A 20681-nucleotide genomic window follows, 5' to 3' on the forward strand; every position below is an offset into this window, starting at 1 on the left:
TAAAGGTTATTAAATATCAAGTCAACATTTCTCTTTGTCCTCTGGTGTGTGCCCTGCTTCCCTCATACACCCAAGCCCAGCAAAGCTTTTCTTTAAAGGATTTCCCCATTGATTGACTGATATTTTTCCCCTTCTAAGCTTTTAGCTGCTGTTAACCTTATGTGTCAGATCAACAATTTGTTACAATTAGTCTGACAAACTTTCAGCTTTTAACTTCACTCTCAGAGCTCATTTATTTGATCTAATGTAAGATTAATTACGTGAGTTGCTAATTCTGTTAAAAAACAAAACAAAAAATCCACCAGCTCTGAAACATTTTACCTGCTATGAAAATCCTCCAAAAGTACATTGTGATAGCCTGATAATTGACAAGGCTTCGATTCTTCTGAGCATGTACTGATTTTGGACTCACAGGACCAAGATTAAATTATTATCTTTTCAATAGCACACAAGGTGCTCTCAGGGCCCATCCCCTGCAAATGGCTTGGACAAAACCATTGAGGAAAATAAAAGCATGAGTGTAATTAGTAAATAGCATGTGTGGAGTGAGCAGAGGGAATTGTCTGCAGGAGGTTCACCTAAAATTGAACATGTCAAGAGGAGCTCCTCTGAGCCCCTCTGTTCAGAAGGCAGCTGTGTGCCACATAAATGCACATGCACAGACTTTGCCAGCAATCTTTCACAAGACCTCCTTTAGCATTTTTCCTATTGCTAAGACAAAGTATAATATTAAAACCTTTGCCATGTGCAAAATTAAACCACTGGAAAACCTAATCTTTCTTCATGGTAAGACATTCAGTAATTACTGAAATTATGTCACTTTAGAGTTTGGAGTCTGAAATTTAGGAATTACTTTTCACATGAGGAACTCTGGAGAGAGAAAGTGTGATAAAAAAGAGTAATTGAATCACTTTTGGATGACTATAGAGCTATTGGATGAAATTTTCTCCAACATATGAGATCTTGTTGCTGCTCCACATGTGTACTTCAGAAAAGGGAAATGCTCTTAAATTCAATATATTTTAATACTATATTTTATTGGACTATTATCATTTACTGTTTCTTTATGCTATCTACATAACTGCTAAACCAGCAGAAACTTATTGCTATGTATTGTATCCAAGTTCTGCATCTCAAAATACAGCAGCCAATCTCTGAAAGCTTGTAAGCATTATAACATTTAACACCAGATCAAGAAAAATGCCCTCCTTGAGCCTGTCTTTGTTGCAGTTTGTCAATTCCTGAACTTTTAAGAACTTTAAAAAATATCATTTATCTTATTATTACTACTGATCATTAATACTGTGAAGCCCACTCCAGTGAAGTTTTTCTGATGGTTTCAGGAGATCAGGGACATAATATAAATGTGCTGAAATGACTGCTTTGGCTCCTTATTGCTGAAGATAAACTTACTTTCCTTGTCTGTTTTGAAACATGAACTGAGGTTATAGGATTGCTGCTCAGATAGTATTTGCTGTTTTAACAGCAGTAATTGCTATATTTATCCAGGAGGGCATATGAACAGAGATGATACCTCAAGACTTCATTACTGGGACTCCAAAGAACATCCTCAAAATACATTTTCCACTGGATGGCTCTTTGCAGCTCTGCAGGAGTCTCTGTCCTGTTCACAACAAGCTTCTTTCTAGTCAAATGACTGAAAATATAAATGCTATTTGCAACAATTGCTCTTGTACATGACGTGGATTTGAGTTTTCTATAAAATATATCAGTCAGCTGCTCTCTCCATAGACTTACAAGAAAGTCAATATCATAGTTAAATTTAAGACTAATACATTTAACTGCATTTAAAATAATTAATATATTTAATGGGTTTACATAACAGCATTTACAGTTTTCTGTTCTATATATAGTCTTCACTTCATCCTTTCAGTCACTGGCTTCACCCAATATTTATGGGTCATAGTTCTAGTTGTTATTTCAAATAAATGTTCTATTGCTGAAATAACATCTAAACTAAAGACTTTGCACACTGGCGTGGAATTGTGTATTTGTGTAAAAATCAAGGCCAGTACTTTGAAATTCCTTTGCAGGTACAAATGTAGGTTAAAACATAGAATTATATGCAACATCTTAAATTAAAAAGGGAAGAGAAAGAGGCGAGGACATAAGTTCACTAATTCATCATGATTTGTCACAGGGAATATAAGGAGCTATTATTTAATTACAATAAAACCCAAAAAGCCCATTTGCAAGTAACGAATATTTGCAATAGTAATTAGTAAGTGTTGTCAGCAGCAGAAAGTATTTTATAAATATTGGGTTGTACTGGTTTGTGTGTTTGGTTTTACAAGAGCACTGACACTCATAGTGACTGTTGGATCTGTTCATGGCTGCAGAATTCCACCCTCATTACTGCATCACAACACCACATGTAAGGGAAAACATTCCATGCACAGAACTTGGGAATATGGAACCCTGGTGCTTGAGCTGAACTAAGTCCTCATGCTCCTGGTATAGCAAACCCATGTGAGGCTAGGTGGAATATGAGTTTGAGGATGTTCTCAGCACTGCTGACCCAGGACTAATCAGCACTGGCACACAGTACATTCACCAATCAACAAAACCATTTCAGGTGGATTGATCCCAATGGTAACAATTAACCCTGACAAAAAAACCACTCAGGTTTAAAAGAGGCCATAAGTAAGCCATTTCCCTGTTTTCATTTGTTTGTTCTTAAGACCAGATCCTAAAAGAGACAAATGCAAGAGCAGAAAATTGATTTGGTGGTTTTTTTATATGCATAAAGGATGCTTTTTTTACTTGATCTTATCTAAGACAATGAAATGGAAATCACAAAAGATTCAGTTCCAGCAAGAGGTAAAAGAAGATAATACCTGTAAACAGAAGTATCTATAAAATCTGAAGTCAAGAGAGAATGCAGTCTTCAGTCATGAAGATTTACATCTGACCTTGCTGGTTTGACAGATTGGTTTATAAGGCTAGGAAAAGGAAACTAATAGATAAATGGGAACAAGCTACAAGACCAACTCCCAAAATATTAGCATCCAAGATAAGACTGTAGGCAAAATTTCAGTAAGTGATATACATATAGAATCTATTCCATTAAAAGCCATTTCTCATTACTTTTTAGCTACTGCTGTGATTAGATAGCATTTAAGACACTGATCAGGCTCAGATGAAGGTAACATCAGAGGAAGCTGCAATCACTGCAGCAACCTGCAGTGCAGCATGTGCATTCCCCCTCTGGGACAAGAGACCAGACAGCTGCCCCAGCAGACCTGCACAGCCATCACTCAATAATCAACATCCAGCTCACCACAACACAAAGACCTTCCTCATAAGGATTTATCAAGTCAAACTGCAGATAAGTTTAGCTGTCAAAAAATATATTGGGTGGCTCCTCCTAATTTTGTCCATCAGACACAACTGAAATATGTTTCAATCATTAATTTTCAACACTATTGTGTTAATAATCCCACTTTACAAAGTCACTCGAGTTGTGTGTTATAGAGGCAATAATACAAAAATATTCTATTCTATAAGTTGTTATGGCATAAAGATATTCTAAGCACACAGAGAAGTCAAAGACAGGTTGAAATGTATGGAAATCTCTGACTGTGACAGTGTTTTTTTTGATCTACAAATTCCCAGAGATCAAGATGTCCCCATGGCAAATGCAAATTTCTACCAGAAGGGGTTCAAAGTCTCAGATTTACTGCAGTCTAAATGCCAAGACAGGCAAAAAGGCAAAACAACTGCTTCAAATGAACTCTGACTCTGCATTCAAAGAGGACAGACAGAAAGTATAAATGTCAGCTGGTCAATAATCATTAGGGGTTAAAAGCTGTTGCCTATTTTAGGAGCAGATGACTATTCCTGAAAAGTTCAGGATTAAGTCACTGCTAAAAAGAAGGAAGCAAACCAGTGAGATCTACTACATATCACAGATTCTTCCAACAGATATCCCAGGAATGTATATCTGGATTTTGACAAAAGATCAAGAATTCTCCAGCACAATGAAACAGTGTGTTTTAGTTAACTGCAGTGTCAACTCCAGAAACTCCTCCTAAGAAAATGGATATACTTGCATTTTTACACTTGCACACCTTTTTAAAAGAAATAGCAATCAAGTACCTAATTATTATAAAGCATAACACAGTTCCTATTAGCTACATACAAACTACCTAATGATTTTAGGACTCATAATTGTAAATTTTTTATATGACTATTAGACCTCCCTGTTATTCCAGCTGAGCATAAATTGAAAGGAGAATGGCACTTGTATATCCAGGCTTTTTGGATGATAATAAAGATATTTATTGACGCTTTTGTGTAATAGAAATATAATGAAAACTAACATCTATGCTCTAAGGATGATACTAAAGAAAAATGTGTCAATCTCCTTATTCCCCACAAAACACTAATAAAGCATTAAAGTGACTTGCAAAAGCTTATATGTGTCAGTAATTAACATGAAAACTACAATGTTAAATTATAATGCAAGCTTCTAACTGACTCAGAACCCACTCAAGTCAGTTTTTTTAACAGCTCTAGCTTGTACAACACAGCCTACAAAGGCCTTTTATTTACAAACATTTTATTTACAAAGGGGAAAAGTTTATATGTTTACATTTCTTTTTCATCTATTACTTGCCTGTTTTCAGAAATGTCAACAGATTAAGTTGGTGAAAAAAACTGACTGGTACTCCATCTTGCTGGTTTTTACTATAGAGAATAGCTGAATTTCAAGGCAAGCAATATTGGAAAAGCTTATCTGGAATTTTGCCTACTTACAGACACTAAGCCTTCTTCCTGGATACTCTGCAAACATTTTCAAGCAGTGAAAAGCTGAGATTGTAGTTTTTCTTTTCTACTACATAATTATGGAACTCTGATCCTTTGGTGAATAATGATTCATTAGGCATGAATCCATGTTTTCTTCCAAATGATCTAAGCTCATTCTGTACTGCTGCAGTTCTCTCTACACCTAAAAACTGTGTCCCAGAATTACCATGATAATTCTTTTCAAGGGTTACACCACCTAATCCCTAAGCAAAATTAATCTTGATTAATTTCCTCTGCTCGAGGAAATACGTTTGCCCCACAAGGACTTCCACCAAGAGAGGAACAGATCACTGGTCCCTTCTATGCAGCATGAGCTCAGGATGAGAATAGCTGGGGTGAAACTGGGTTACAGTGACCATTTGCTCAGTAAGACCCTGGGGACACTATGGCTCTCAGGACACTGCCAGGATCTAGTTCAGAAAGGGATTTCACTGAACGAATAATTAAAAGATTAAGAGCAACTCTGTTTATGCTGTGGTGAGCCTCAGATTACTGCTAGACATCTATACCAAAATGCCAGACAAGCAAGCCAAAATGAACATTTAACCAGAATGAATGTGCTTGGGATGACTGAGACAGACCTGTGATCTCAATGGTTTCATAAAACGTGTGGTGTGATCACGGATTATTGAAAACAACTGTGAGAAGACAAAATCCAGAACAGAGAAACTTATCTTTGCAAACCATGAAAAAACTACCAGATGCAGCTACAGACACAGCAGTGTCTTCCTTCTAACCCAACAAAAACACAACACTTGGGATAATTCTGTAACAGTATTTTTTAAAAAATAAAAAATTAATTTCAATTCTGTCAATATGCCACATCTTGTTTTCTGATTTATGTTTACATCATGAGCAGATCAAACTACACAAAGAGAACCAGTCACTCTGGACAAGAGCAAAATCATCTTGATTTAGCAAATAATAAGATTTACCAGAAATTTCATCCTGGCAAATATAGTTATCCATCAGGCATAATGAATTAACTTTGTGCTTTATTTAAAATTCATACAGTCTATTTTTTGCTAACATGTTGCATATATTGGCACTATCTTGGCCATTTTCTACTATTAGGAAATTTTCTACTGTGCACTACTTGCAAAAATGAGATAGATATAAAAATCTTTAGTGCAGTGCACCAAACATTTCCACTGCTGAAAATCATTATTATTCAAACACAGAGTGCTCAAGATTTTACAAGAGTGAGCATTTTAAAAGTAATGCTATGAGAACTTGCTAGTTCTTTCCAAAAAAGAGCAAAAAACCCACATTAAATTTTAGTTGTTGCTGCCATTTCCCTCCTGAATTTCAGGAAAATCATGTGTTTTTGACAGAAATTTGTTCTGCTATGTTAGAAACTCCTGGTTCCAAGAGAATTTTAAGGTTCCAATGTAAAGAGGTAAACCCTCAGCCCCATTCTTAAAAACAAACAATAAAGCAAATAAACTTGGCCAGTTCTATAGATAACCATGAGAAAAATCTCTCTTTCCCAAATGGAATGATCAAAATGGTCAAAATAACAGAGAAAACAAAGCTACTACAGTCCTTTTTGACAACAACTTGCACGGTTGGAACCAACACTGCAACATGGAAATCCATAAGTCAATTTTTGAGTCCGTTTTGGCAAAGCCTGCCTGTATCACACATGATGAGCATCTCCCATCAGCACTGCCAGGGCAGCTACATCAAGTTCTGCTGCTGCTCCCTCACAGCAGCTGATTTGTGCATACAGCTGGTAGCTCTGGTAGCACACTGGATGCTTTACAAAACAAAAGGACCATAGTTCTAAATAAGACCAAAAAATGACGTAGACCTTGGACAATGCAATGACATGAAGTTACAATGATTTCTGCACTGGTTTTGAGTTAGTAATTTACATGGAAGCAGCACCACAGATGTATGAACAGCATTCCCTTCCACATGATTTTCCTCAGTTCATAAAGACTTTGATAGTGCTTAAAGGGAAAAACTGTTTTCTAAAAAATATTCAGCACCTGATGCAAAGTTTATAAACTTATATAGCTTTATAGCAAATGCTTCCCTTTCAGAAACAGTTCCACAGATAATCTGATTTTGCATTCCCCTGTCATATATCCTTTGCATTTAATTAATTAACCAAGCATCACTGGGTTATTATAACTATCTTAAGTGCCTGGAGTTGGACCTCAGATCTGTGTGCTGATGCAAGTGAGAGTGCAAATATTACCCTAAGCTTCTCACAGTGGCTTTTCAACAGGACAATTCTTGTGAAAACTGCAGTTTTCTACCCAACAAAGCAGCTGATGAGGCACAAACACAGCCCAAAAAGTGTTTCATTATATGCTCCTGGCACTGTGTCTGAAGAGACTTTATCTAAATCTGCTGCTTATCATATACTGTTGGCAGGTTGCCTAAAGAGTTCACCCCTCTGCACTGGAATAACTTCAAGGAGTACATTTAAAATTCAAACATCACGTTTATGGGTATAGGATAAGGACCAGAATATTTATCTATTCAATACAACTCACAGAAAACAGTTTACCTGACTAATCTCAGATGCCCCACTTTACACAACATTACAGGATCCACATATTTTTTGCCTTGCTTCCCCTCTTCCTATTCGAGAGAGCAGGAAGGACTTTCCTAGCAGTAAAGGATAGAGAAAACAGGTGGTTGGTTTTGTTTCTTCTTATTTAGATGGATCTAGAGTGCTGGTAGATTAAAGTTCTGGTATTTAGCATTTTGATATAGTTGGCATATATTTCTATTTAAAGGACTCAATTGTCCAGAGCTTATTTCTTCTTCTAGTGAGATTTTTTCCCAGATCTTCTGGGAGAATGTCTGCAGATAGGATTAGATTGGAAATGTTATTGCTTTCAGTGTACTTAAGACACTGGCAGAGATGAGAATTTAAATGAGAGATTTCAGATGTCTGCATTTATGCACTTCACAAATTCCTTCTTGCCTAAGGGAGGTAAGAACAACAACAAACCTAACTCATTTCCAAGTTAATTTAAAAGCAGATTTTGATGCAGAATATTTGCATATGTTAGCTTCAAGACAGATGCAATATATGCCATCAATATTTGCACCCATACATTTTAAGGTATGGTTTCTTTTTCTACAAATTCTTTGTGTGTACTATAAAAGCTACACAAACCTTCCACTAGGGTCTTGGAAAATAAGTGGGGGGGAAAAACCCAATTCTTATAATTTGACAGAGCATTCCTTTGCAGTGGAAGGACTTAACCAATTTGTGGTTTTCCAATTTTCAGGATATACCTCTTAATCTTGTATTCAGTTTCAGATAGCACCCACTGAGCTTTCTGTATGTGTCGTGGCTTTATTTTGCTTTAGAATTAGGAAACAGAAGGCAGTTTTGAGGCAATTTATCCTATTAACAGATCAATGTTCTTACTAGAAGTTTGTATTTTGTATAGAGTGGATTTTACTCTTCTCTACAAGCAGAGATGTGCTACACAACCAGGATGCCTTGCTAGATTATGATGGCAAGATACAGCTTCAGAAACACATGTAGGCACAAGAAACAGTGGTGATAAAACTGAAAAGTTCCACCAGATTTAAGTATTCTTGATATTGAGACATGGAAATAAATGTTAGCATAGCACTGGTTCCTGATCTCCCACTTAAGTGCCAAATGAAGAAAGCCAAGCATTATTAGCAGCATCAAGAAAAAGCCACCTCAGCTGCTGAGCTGGAAACTACATTTCTCACTTCTCCTACTGGAATTCCAGGTTACAGCCCAACTCTTGATTCAACCAGCTGAAGGGATCTTGCCAAATCCCAAGGGAGCTGAATTTGGCCTCTTTCTCTTCCAGAACTCAGGAAGAGATGACAGTTTACTTAAAGCTTCCAGAAATATTTTTGTTTCACTCACATTACTGGTTGTTCTAAAAAAGGATGCATATCTCTTATGTCTGGTAAGTAACTGTACATACATAAATGAAAGCATTAACTGTTGAATTTCACACTGCTATCTCTGAACTGCAGATGTGTGGCTTTAAAAAAACAAAACGTAAGCAAGGGGATGTGCTAAGCCTGTAACTACATTTTCCCATACTGAACATGAATTTACATTAGTCTTTAGGATTCTGAGAAAGAAAAAATTAATCCCATGTCTTTTCAGTACTGCATGCTGACAGGTTTAAAATACACTCATTTTCTTAAGTGCTAACATTAACTTTGGATGCACATCTAAACGATTTCTCCTTTATTTCCTCAAACTCTTTCTCAAATATTAATTTGAATAAGCATTTCAAACAAGACAAAACAGAACTAAGATTTTTATGTTGCTTTCATAGATATTTGCTTAAATTGAATGAATCAGGTGAATTGTTAAATTGGAGTGTAATTTAATTATCTGGGCATGCATTTTACCTATACAGTATTATGACTTTTACCTTATTTTTCCAACTAGAAAAACACATCTTCACCATAACCTTAAACAGGTGCATAAATTTCATGACTTCAAAAGATGGAAATGGAGACAGAAAAGCCCACTGGTTAGTAATCAATTTCTTTTTCCAAAGGGAAAGCATTAGAGTATATAGCCTAAGGTGCTCAGCAGAAAGCAAATAAAACCTGAAATACTATGAACACAGGCTACAGAAACTTAAAACTATCATTAAGTGCAAAGCTTTCTCTCATTCTATATTTCATTTTTCTGTTAAATTAATTTATCCTTCCCCAAACAATAAAACTACCACAGAACTATTTCAGAAGATGTTTTAGAGGGATAAATGGATAACAGATGTTTTGTCAGTGACCTCTGTGTGCAGAGCTGCTTGAAGGAATGATACAGCAGCAAGAACTGTAATAAACACTGGCTTGTATTATAGTACCCAAAACCTTTATTGTGTCAAGGGGGAACTTCTGCAAACACATCAAGGAAAATATCTGCCAGGACATTTGATATGAAAGCTATTACACTGCTGCATTAAAACCCTTAGTTTTGCAGATATTTGAAAGTAATTGGCTTTCATAAGACTTTTAAATTGGCATATGTATTCTGCAAGCTGAAAGTATTTTCTACCATAGAAGTTACAGCAGAAGCTGCATGTCATAGTCTGTAAATAAAAAGCACTGTAAAATGGAGTGTTGATACTGTCAAAATTAATCAATAATTAAAGTATTTTGACAAGAAGATTTCTCAAGAGCATCCATCTTCTGAATGTTAAATTATGAAAGCATGAATCAGAAGTTCTTGTGTTTCATGTGAATATCATATAATGTGTTCCTGCACTATTGCATCTGGGGAGGTTTTAAAAGACTCAATTTACATTTAAAAACTTGTTTGTTATTTACTGAGTTCTTATACCATAATATCAGACTTGAAGGGGCTTGATTTCAGAGGACTGTTAGAAAAAGAATAGGGATAACTGAAAAAGTACTGATTTTGTATAGGTGAAATTTGGTATTTGGACCAGTTAATTTAGTTTTTATTCTAAATAACTGCATCCAATTAAAAAAACTCAAGGCTTATATGTTGATTGCAAAAAAAATCAGACCAAATTATAAAAATTATATAAGACTGGATAACATGAAAAGAGTTAGGGTACCTAGGTAACAAGTAAGAGTCCTACAGATATCTTGGACCATTTCACCTTGAAGTTTATGAACCATTTTCCTTCCCAGTTCATATCTAAAAAGGTTTAAACCAGGAAACCAGGTATGTGACAACAAAGCCATGCAATCACTTCCTGTTATTTCAGGGGGCAGGAGCTTGAAGAGAAGGCACAGAAATGCTTTGGGTTTGGGGACTGTTTTCTGGTTCAGTCTTTGGGGATTTTTATTTGCTTGTTTTGTGAAGGAGGAAAAATATCTAAAATTATACAAGGAAAGCATGATGGTTTCCAGTAAAAAAAGACAGAAGTAGTCACATTGTAGATTATATTAGTATTACTTAAGGCAGTAAAGGTTTTAATGTATTATGAGCACTACCTGGAGTAAATGAACATGGGCAAGCTGATGCTACCCTGGGAAAGTGCACTCCCTGTAACAGACTACTCCAGGAATTCCAGCTTCCTGAGCTCTTACAGGCTGAGCTTGGAAAAGGATGAACCAGGCACAACACTTCAGGCACACTGGCCATTCCATTTCAGCTAAAGAAGCAATCACAGTGCTGAAAGCAACCACAGCCTGTGAGAGCACTGCTGAATAAACAGGTGATGGAGTAATAACACAATGGGGTATCTATATTAAAAGTTACTAAGGAGCTGCTTAACAACACCTTATAGGTACTTAACTTTGTATTTTAATTTTGCTTCAGGCTTTCCAAAGTAAACATGAACGTAAAGGCAGAGACATCCCAGAAAATGGGATATAACCACACAAATACAATCTAGATATGTGCTACAGCAATGCTCATGAGACAATCATTTTCATAACAGGAGCTCTGTTGATTGCCCTTGACATGGAAAATATCCTAAATTCCAAGCACAGCCTTCTTCCTCCTTTAAAAGCTTGTAGCTGTATGTTACAGTGTCATCTTAATACAGTGGATACTTTTGATGAAAGTATGCTTGGAATATAATGACATGAGTGAGATTTTTTTAATGTATTTGATGATATTCAATAGCAAATTATTTCCTGGACTAGCATTCTTAAAAAGTGTCAGTGTAACACAAGATGGGGGAATGCACAAAATGGAGTAGCTGATATTTTAAAACACCTAGGTCAGACTGCCAAAGCCTAGAAAACAAGCCATGTAACTAAATCAGGGAAATTATATTCTTAGTTTTTTAGATTTTTAACTTATGGTTAAGTGCACATATCATATGCCAAGCTCAGAACTGTTCTAAAGTCCCATCTGTTTGATCCCTTTCTCCTGCTTTTACTGACAGCAAGGGCTATGCCTGGATTACAGTCACTATTATGCAGAAAGCTCACAATAAAACCTGACAGTATATAAACATTTATCCAAACTGGATTTTCATTAAATAGGGATTCAATCCTTCTCCTCTCGTGACAGATTTTAAACAAAGCTGAGAAATGCTGGTATAATTTTTTAATCAGCTAAACGTAAAAATGGAAAATTCATGCATAAATATGAGCAAGACCACCAAACTCAGAATTCACCAGAGCATTCATGCATCAAAACCAGACTGTCCAATGAAATGTGAAAACTCTGGGACTGTAACCACAGTAGCACACTTCAGATGCTGATGTACAACCTGCTGTAATTTGGTCAACTGGAAATGATGTTTTGTTTACTGTACACTTGTGAGTCTATTATTTCATTCTCCATTGTCAGAAAACTTAGGCTTTCTATTGCTTGAAGGAGAGCTGGAGGACAGGAAGACAGGATGAAAGGTGGATCTCATCCAACATAGTCAAACCTACAATGAGTGCACCAGAGTTCATCAGCAGTGCTGAGACTTCCTGTGCACACACAACAGTCCTAATGGGTTCTTCCAGAGGAGAAATTTAAAAGTACAATCCTCTTCTCCCCTCAAAAGTTTTAGCCTCTTGCTCAACCAGTGTTTTCCAGTCCTAAATGGGTTATCTAAGGAGAATGCAGGGATTAAAAAGGAAAAAAATAATGTAGGAAGAGTCATAAAAATAGCCCAAAAACTACAACCCTACCTGCCAAACTAAGAAAAAAAAAAAAACCCAGAATGACTTGAGATGAGGTATTTAAAATAAAATTGTACAAAGAAAACTTGAACAGATCTTTTTAAAGCCTGGATTATGTAATACCCCATTAAACACTGATGTGTCAGAGTTGACTGTGTACTTGATTTTTTTGGTGTAAATTACAAATTAAGGCACCCTCACCATTCAGCTCAAATTCTCAGGGTGGCAACATTGAAAAAATTTAAGCATATGGAGAAGCTAAATATGAAGTTTCCCTGCCGATGACCTAGCCTATCCTTAAAACTAGCTCATGTTAAACCATTCACAAAAATAAACCCTGAAGTCACAGCTTTAAAATAGCACAAAACATCCAGTGGATCTTGTTTGTTACCTAACCACGCAGGAGAACTATTGCCAGTTTACATCCCCGGCAATTTTTCACCAAGAGATAGAGAGTAAAATGCAGAAGTTTGACTAAAAAATTAAATTACAGAATTTGAATTAAATTTAGAATAAAAGTAATTAAATCTAAAAAAAAATTAAATTCCTGTGTCTTCAGGACACTCATCTGTAGGCGAACAGGAATGGAAGGTCCATGATCAGGGCTGCTTCTGATCTCATCTCCTGTGCTCCCAGTGGCTCCTGTAACAGCCTCCTCCCTGCCCTTGGCCAAGGGTGCTCCTTGGTGCCAGTCCCCACAGCTGTGGGATCAAAGCAGGAATCCCCCAGAGCAGGAAGGAGCCAGAGCCAGCTCTCTATGACATCCCAGTGCCAACGTGGCAGCAGGAGACAGAAGGAGCACATGCCACCCTTCCAACAACAGCACCACGGAGTTTGTGGGCTCTGAGAGGTGCTTGGGCTGCCAGGTGAGCTGCTGGCACTGCCAGGATGGGTCAGGAAGATACAGAAGAGGCCCAAGGTGTAACTCAAATATTTATTAATTGCTACCAAATCTCTCTCTCTGTACCTTTATATTTAGCATATTTATCCTTAGACATGCACACACAGCAAGAACTGCACAACTCTCTAAGAATATAATCTACCAATACCCTTCAAACCTGACCAAGTGGGACAAAAGTTTTTTGCTCATCCAAGGTCCTCTGTCTGCAGCTGTTCCACATGGCAAATTCCCATTTCAGTAAATTGGTGCTCTGCTCCCAGAACAGATGCAAAATCACTCTCAGGGAGAATATACAATGCAGCCTGATTCCAAGAACAAAGTACCATTTTAAGTCTTCATAATTCTGTATTCAAATTATTATTTTTGATTGCAGTGGGAATTCCATTAAAAAATTGATTTTTTACTAGTTAGAAGACAATTACAGTGTATTAGTATTGTATTTTTTTATATGGGTACATTCTGGCTGTTATTTCTGAGCACTATTATAGGCTACAGACAGAAAAACACCTGCACCCCATTCATTACAGCACTGACTCTAACAAAGACACAGTCTACCCAGCTAGGGATACAGCATTTAGGGGTCAAATTTAAATGTTTCCCTCCATTAAAGACAAACCTATCAGTATGAAAGTGATTCTGAACAAGTTGTTACTTGTAGTGTTCAAGGTCCTTATAAAACTAAAAAAAGTACTACAACTAATCACCCTTTAAATTTTAAAATGTATCTTCTTTTGCTATATGAAAATTGTTGCCTTATATGGGTCTTTTGGTGTTGCACCTTTCAAAGTACCCACCAAAAAAAAAAAAAAAAAAGTTTATTTCCAAGAGAATGTGCCACTGCCTGGAACTTGCACAGGCAACAAAAGCCTCAAACACAGGGGACCCCCAGAGATACTGCTGCTTCCCTATGGAAGGATAACACAAGGAAGGTGATGAAAAAATTTCACTGTGCTGGAAAGAATGAAAAGTCAACATTTTGGCATGTTGAGTTAACAGTGGAAAGCTTGGGTAGAAAACTTCTAACCATTAGCCAGGCTGCACTATCAGAATCACATAAAATAAATGAGAATTTGGCAAAGATATAGGAAAGATCCTGAAAGTCAAGCCAACAAAAACAAAACAAAACAAACAAAAAAAAAAGAATTCAGCTCTCAAGATATATCTCCTGCCAGTTTTTTAAAATGTAATCCACAGTTTACAAAACCAGTCTGTTTAAAGAGGTTAGCTACTAAAATTATCAGCCAATTTAAAAATTCTCATATACATCCATTTTTCTCTGCTATTTTATAGCATCTTTGTTCAGTTTGAATATTCTATGAGAAACAAATAATTGAGTGATATAATTCCCTTAACAGCTCATGACATTTCTAAGACCAAAAAATGATCTTCATCTGCTTCAAGAAAAGAAAAAAATCTGTGTAGTATTATGATGGAAGTTGAAAAAGGCATCAATTTTCCACAACAAATGAATCATAATATTTAATTTAAGCGTTCCATACAAAAACATAAAGAAGGGAAATGAACGATCACGAAACCATGCACAACTGAATGGGAAAAAAATCACCAGTATTGCATAAAAAGTGAAAATCTTGGAAATATTATTCTGATGATAAGCAGAATTTCATCAATCTTTAAATTCATAATTATCCATTTTCAATCCAGGCATATGAGATTTTGCAACTTTTTTTCTGCTTTTATTGGGACCTAGCAGCTGAAGTCCCAAATCCTTCAGGAAATCTTCTGTCCTTGACACTTTTTATTATCTATGTTAGAGTTCTCCACACATTTAGGTGTTCAGGTTAGAACTTGGGCATATGAGTGTCTCAGATACACCTTTTGTTATGTCTGCCATACACAGTAAATTAGGTCACAAGCAGTCCAAAATGAAAATGTTGTCTTCTGTTTAAAAGATTGCTTAAATAATTGGGGGTCTGGTGGGTACGTGTGCTAAAATCCTCATCTTTAGGAACATATTGCAGTATTCCTTCTGCATATCACTCCTTTTTACTGGTCTCTATGGCTTACTAATAATAAAAATAATAAGTGATCTGGTTTTCTTTTCTGATATTCTTTTCAATACATTCAAGATGGCCTTGCACAATAGCAGAAGTTCAGGGGTACAAAAGTGTACAACAGCTATAGAGCATGTTCCGATGGCTATCATAGTCCATGTTATCTTTCAGTAATTAAACTTAAGAAACCCTAATTCTTAAAACTACTAGCCCTTCCTCTCTCTCAATAAACAGTACATACAGCTATTGTCAAATGCTCTAGCTGGAGTACCCAAAATAAAGGAAGGCTTCTGGTATGTAGGGGAATATAGGACTCTCATTTGTAAAAAACCCAACAAAATGAAACGGTAATAATGAAACAATAATTAGATGTTAAGAAAATAGAATACTGAAGATTTTTCTTATCTATGGAAAGATCAAAATGTTGCTTCTTGCATCTACATATTTCTATTTATGATTATCACAGACTAGTAAAAAACCCACCAGCTGCGAGGGATGCCATCAAATTGGAGGGAAAAAATTCCCCTGCTTTCCAACATTCTACACCTAAATGTTTATTTTTTTTTTCCTAATGCTTCCTCCATGAGACAGAAGGCCTTTCTGGCAGTTTTTGGCAGAGGACTTACCGGCAGTGTTTGTGGGATCCCGTTAGGGTTTCGATCACAAAGCATTCCCCTTCATTGAGACAATATGCAAGGTCCTTGTCTTTGCATGGCTTAAAGTGCTCCGAGCGCTCCGTGGAATACGTTGTAGTGTCTGGGGAGAAAACAGGGAAAGGAAAGAAAAGCTGTAAGGATAAATACTGGGTATTCCTACAGTACCTGAGAAATAAATTTGATCATAATGGGCTCAGTAACATCAAACACAGACTAAAAGAAATGGAAAGCCTGGGGCATGTGAACCTCTGTCTGACTGCAGCATTATTTGCAATTAGTTTCAAATTAGATTCACAAGAAATATCAGCAGAAAAACAAACCAGACTGCAGCAAAGTTGGACTATAATCTCAATCAATTTCCATGGTTTCCCTGCTAAAATGTAAAGACACCAACTTCGTGTCCTTTAACTGGACCAATATTTTCATATTACTACACCTAAATATGGTTTGAAATAAGGTACAAATTTTTTTCATAAAAGCCAAGCAAAAGTAGTTAATACAATGTAAATTTTTAAAAGACCAAACAACAAAAAACCAACAAAATCCCACTACAGTGAAAGATAAAAAAAAGCCAAATACCCAAGGCCAATGCTAATTTGATTCACCAGTCACAAAAACAGTCTAATACTCAAACACAAGAAATGTCCCAGTGATTGTGTCATTTCACACAGATCATCTGTAGGTGTATATGAGCCCACTCCAAAATCACAGTAAAAGGCTTGGTTACAGGTAGAACTGTTGGCTGCACTGCTGGAATACTTAGTTAGATAATTAGATTTGGAATAGACTGCCAGTACGTCAGGGTGAACTATCATTCCTGTCTTCTAATAAATCTCTTTCACCTTTCCAATCCAGTTGGATTAATCAACAATAAAGTGAAATTTTCAGAGGAAGATGCCTGACTGACATATATTTTAATTTTCTTCGCTATGACAAGGTTTTGTCTAACGAAGTGTGATTTTCAAAGTAGATTATTATTTCCACAGAGCCATGGTTTAATCTTCATATTCAATCTTAATTCAAAAAGTTTAAATTCCTAATCACTTTGCAGGACCTGATATACACCGAAATAATAAGAGAACATTCCATTGTATGTCATACAGCCTAATCACAAAACATCTCTTTGACTGCTGTCAAATAAATGAAGCAGTGCTCAACAGACACAGAAGCCTGCAAACTCAAAGTTATACAAACACTTTAACTTGGTGTTGCTCATAACTGAATACAAGTTAAATATCCACCAAACTAACATCAAAGTTGAAAACCAAAATACTGAACCACAAGACACCTGTAACAACAGTTCCACAACAAAATGCAGATAACCCCAAAAAAATGTCAAAATAACCCTTTGTTCTTAGTATATCTTTCATAAAACACCTCTACAAGTTTTCCTTATATGCAGACTAAATGACAGAAGATTAATAAAACATACTTTAAAATATAAGAAAATCCACACTCTATACCTTGGTTTCAACACTTCTTTGTTTTTCCTCTCCAGAGAAAAAATGTTGTAGTTTAGTGTTTTCAGTGGAGAGAAAAAATACCCTGGGAATCAACTCTAACAGTCTTTCCTCAAATGTTTCTACAGGTTCAGAACAAAAACCTGGGCCATTGTCCCCAGTAGCAGCACTTACAAAAAAGATACAGGCTAAATAGAAACTATGTTTTTACTGTTTGAAAGCAAACCCTGAAGTGAAATGTATCAAGTTGAATTTGGAGACAATACAAGATGTTTATAGATGCAAACAGTGACTAGCATCTCACTGTTGGCATTTCAAGAATGATCAGCTTTAATGAAAAAAATCTTTGCACAGAAAAGAGATAGCCCAGTTACTTTTTAAGGCCAGTTTTACCCAGGAGCACTAAAATGACCATTTAAAACTTGATTAGGCAAAAAATAACTATAAACATCAGTAACCAGTTATATTTCTACCCTTTTTAGATATGGAAAACTGAAGGTAGCATTAATTGAAAGCACTCCTGGTAATTACAAAAGGTAAATAAAACTGTTTGATGAGCAGAAACTCAGCTTGATCCAGCTTTAGGGAAGAGAACACTTGTATTTGTGAGCCTGCTCACAAATAAGAAGAGGTAATCTGTGCAAACACCTCTGTGAAGGCAGCTGCAATCCACAGACCAAAGGAATCAGAGGTGCTCCCACAGGACAGCAGCAAAAGGAGGGAGATCCAGCGTGGCTGAGGCAGTGACACTGAATTCTCAGAGCACACCCTTTGAAGTGCAGGAGACTCCTCTTCTAGCATCATTAAATCAAGAACAGTTTGCCAAGGTCAGCATTTTAAAGTTTTAGATTAAATATATTCTTTAGAAGTTTTGTTCTGCTTTAATTATTCCTCTGTTTTATATTAATCAACCTTTGTGTTTTATTTATAAATGGGCATAAGTTGCAATACTTCATTTTCTCCACTTTGACACAATCTTAAGCTTTTCTGTTGTGTTTTGTCCCTCACCTTCCAAATTAAGTATAACAGTTGCAGGTAACAATGATGCTGGCAGCTCCTTATGGCAGCTTTTGGATTGCACTCCCAACACTGAAAAGTACTCAAGAATTGGTAACTTTTTTTTTTTAATAAAATAAATCTCATTAGAAGTTACTTTTCAGTTAGAGTCTTTTCTAGTTTGGAATATTTGTGCAAGTGTGAGTAGGTTGATGCACATGGACACTTCACAGAGCTGAGCACAGATGAGGTGTCTGAGCTCAAAGGTCCATAACAATCCAAAGCTGTGTCACTACCTGATATCCTGGATATCCCTGGAGCTACTGGGCACTTTCTGCTGGAGAGAACTCACATATTCCATTCATGAGTTTCATAAAAGTTACAATCCTGCTGTTGTTTTATTTTGCATACACAAACTCTGCTACAGCTTCATTATATATCGATAAAAACAAAACCTAAAAACTGGTTCTAAACATAACTACAGAAAGTACAAAACAACAGAAAACACTGTAGAGACTACACAATTTTCCTGGTTCTTTATCTAACAAATAACAGATCCTATTGTCTCTTGCTTTATTTTACTCCTAACCAAATATTGAATTGACTTTTCCATGGTGGAATTGTCCTTCATAGCTTCAGAAGCCTGGCAAATAAACACCGTTGTATTGTGATGTTTGACTTTTTTAAGACTTTTTTAAAAATAATTAATAAAATCTAGGCATTCAAAAAACTGAATAATACAGCTCCTTAATTTATTTTTAGTCTTTTAATGTGGCAACAGTCCCAAATGTTTACAAGTAACAAAAGAGGAATCTCTGTTAAGCATTTGGATGTCCCTGAATTCAGTGTGTATTCCTCAAGGTATTTTTTCATGTTTTTAATTGCCATGAGTCCAGGTGTTTCATGCAAAAGCAACAGGGGATCTTGATTACTGCTGGAATCTTTCCAACTAAGTTGGAATAAAAAAATTCTAGGCACTCTTGTTCTTATTTTTCTTGCCTTTCTATATCAGCAAATGTTTACACATGATTCCCATACTCCAAAATTGATATATCATTGCCAACCTTCAGTTAGCACTGTGTAATCAAATGAACCAGAATTTCATTCACATTTCAATATCTTTTATAAACATAGAGTTGGCTTCTAAAAACATTCAGTCCTTGGGACTGTTGAAAAAAATCAGTAGGACGTTTAGATAAATTATTTGATTTTGTTTAGGTCTAAAACAGTCTAAAAAAGTGTTAGTGAAGTCATATTCTTGTCTCATTAATATATGTCATCATATTTATTGCAGTACAGGATGGCTCATTATAGCTGATTTTTGAGTGATCTTCCAGGCATGATATGGTTACTAAAAATGCTATTTGCTCCTTCAAGGCCACCACTTTCAGTGTTTCCTGATACTGATAAATCTGTGACTGCCAGGGAAAAATACAGGAAAAAAAAGAATGCAAGATTTAAAATATCCTGGGAACAGCAACATTTGGAGCAGCTGCTTCTGCACAGATTGCAGCAGCAGCTATTCCCATCCATCACATCTGTCCTGCAGCATTCCAGCTTCAGAAACAGATTTTACTGGTTACATCTCCAACAAAGCAACTTTCCTATGCTAGCTGTAAATGATAATACCCACACTCCCTGGCCCTCTCTCTGTAAACATATTTTCCAGGCAGAAATTACCTGCTGTAGGGAGAAAAATGACCCAGGAGAACAAGAGATGGGGAGGCCGTGTACAACTTTTGTGAACCAGCAGGCAGGCACCCAACCTGCAGCTACAGTCATTAACACACGTAAGGAAAATGCTTGGTGCATTTCCACCAAGGAGAATTAAGACGTGGTTCATTTTAACACCAGAGCTCACACACTAAAAGACTTCTTAAAATGCTGCATATTTTGACTACTACTATTACCAGCTTTACAGATTCAGTACCAACATGCAAACTGGCTTTTCCTTTATCTTTTTATCCATTTATAACTGATCATTTCCCAGAGGACCATTACTTACTGAGGCACCGAAAAGGCAAGATGCTTATTTTAAATCCCTGATCCCATTTCTAAATGCATTGCAAAAGAATATAAGCCAGATACAGGCAACTGAATTGCCTCTGAAAATATAACTCTAGTTATCAAAAATATACCTTAAGAAACCCCAACATTTTTAACAATATATTCCTGTATCACTACTGTATTCTATAAAGAAGGCAGAATAAAAAGTCAGTTAATAGCACACAGGGAGTTAAATTTTGTGTTT

General features: G+C 36.2%; 1 protein-coding gene across 2 annotated transcripts in view; it reads right to left on the reverse strand.

Moving 5' to 3' along the window:
* The window catches only part of NRG3 (neuregulin 3), a 348675-nt gene that overhangs the window by 189825 nt on the left and 138169 nt on the right, over positions 1-20681 (reverse strand). For both annotated transcript variants that reach the window (XM_021537205.3, XM_021537204.4), the window contains exon 2: positions 15945-16074. In XM_021537205.3, coding sequence (XP_021392880.1) covers positions 15945-16074 — 130 coding nt within the window. The remainder of the gene's footprint in view (positions 1-15944; positions 16075-20681) is intronic.

Source organism: Lonchura striata, chromosome 6 (assembly GCF_050655825.1).
Source record: "Lonchura striata isolate lonStrDom1 chromosome 6, ASM5065582v1, whole genome shotgun sequence".
In the NCBI taxonomy this organism is placed as follows: Eukaryota; Metazoa; Chordata; class Aves; order Passeriformes; family Estrildidae; genus Lonchura; species Lonchura striata.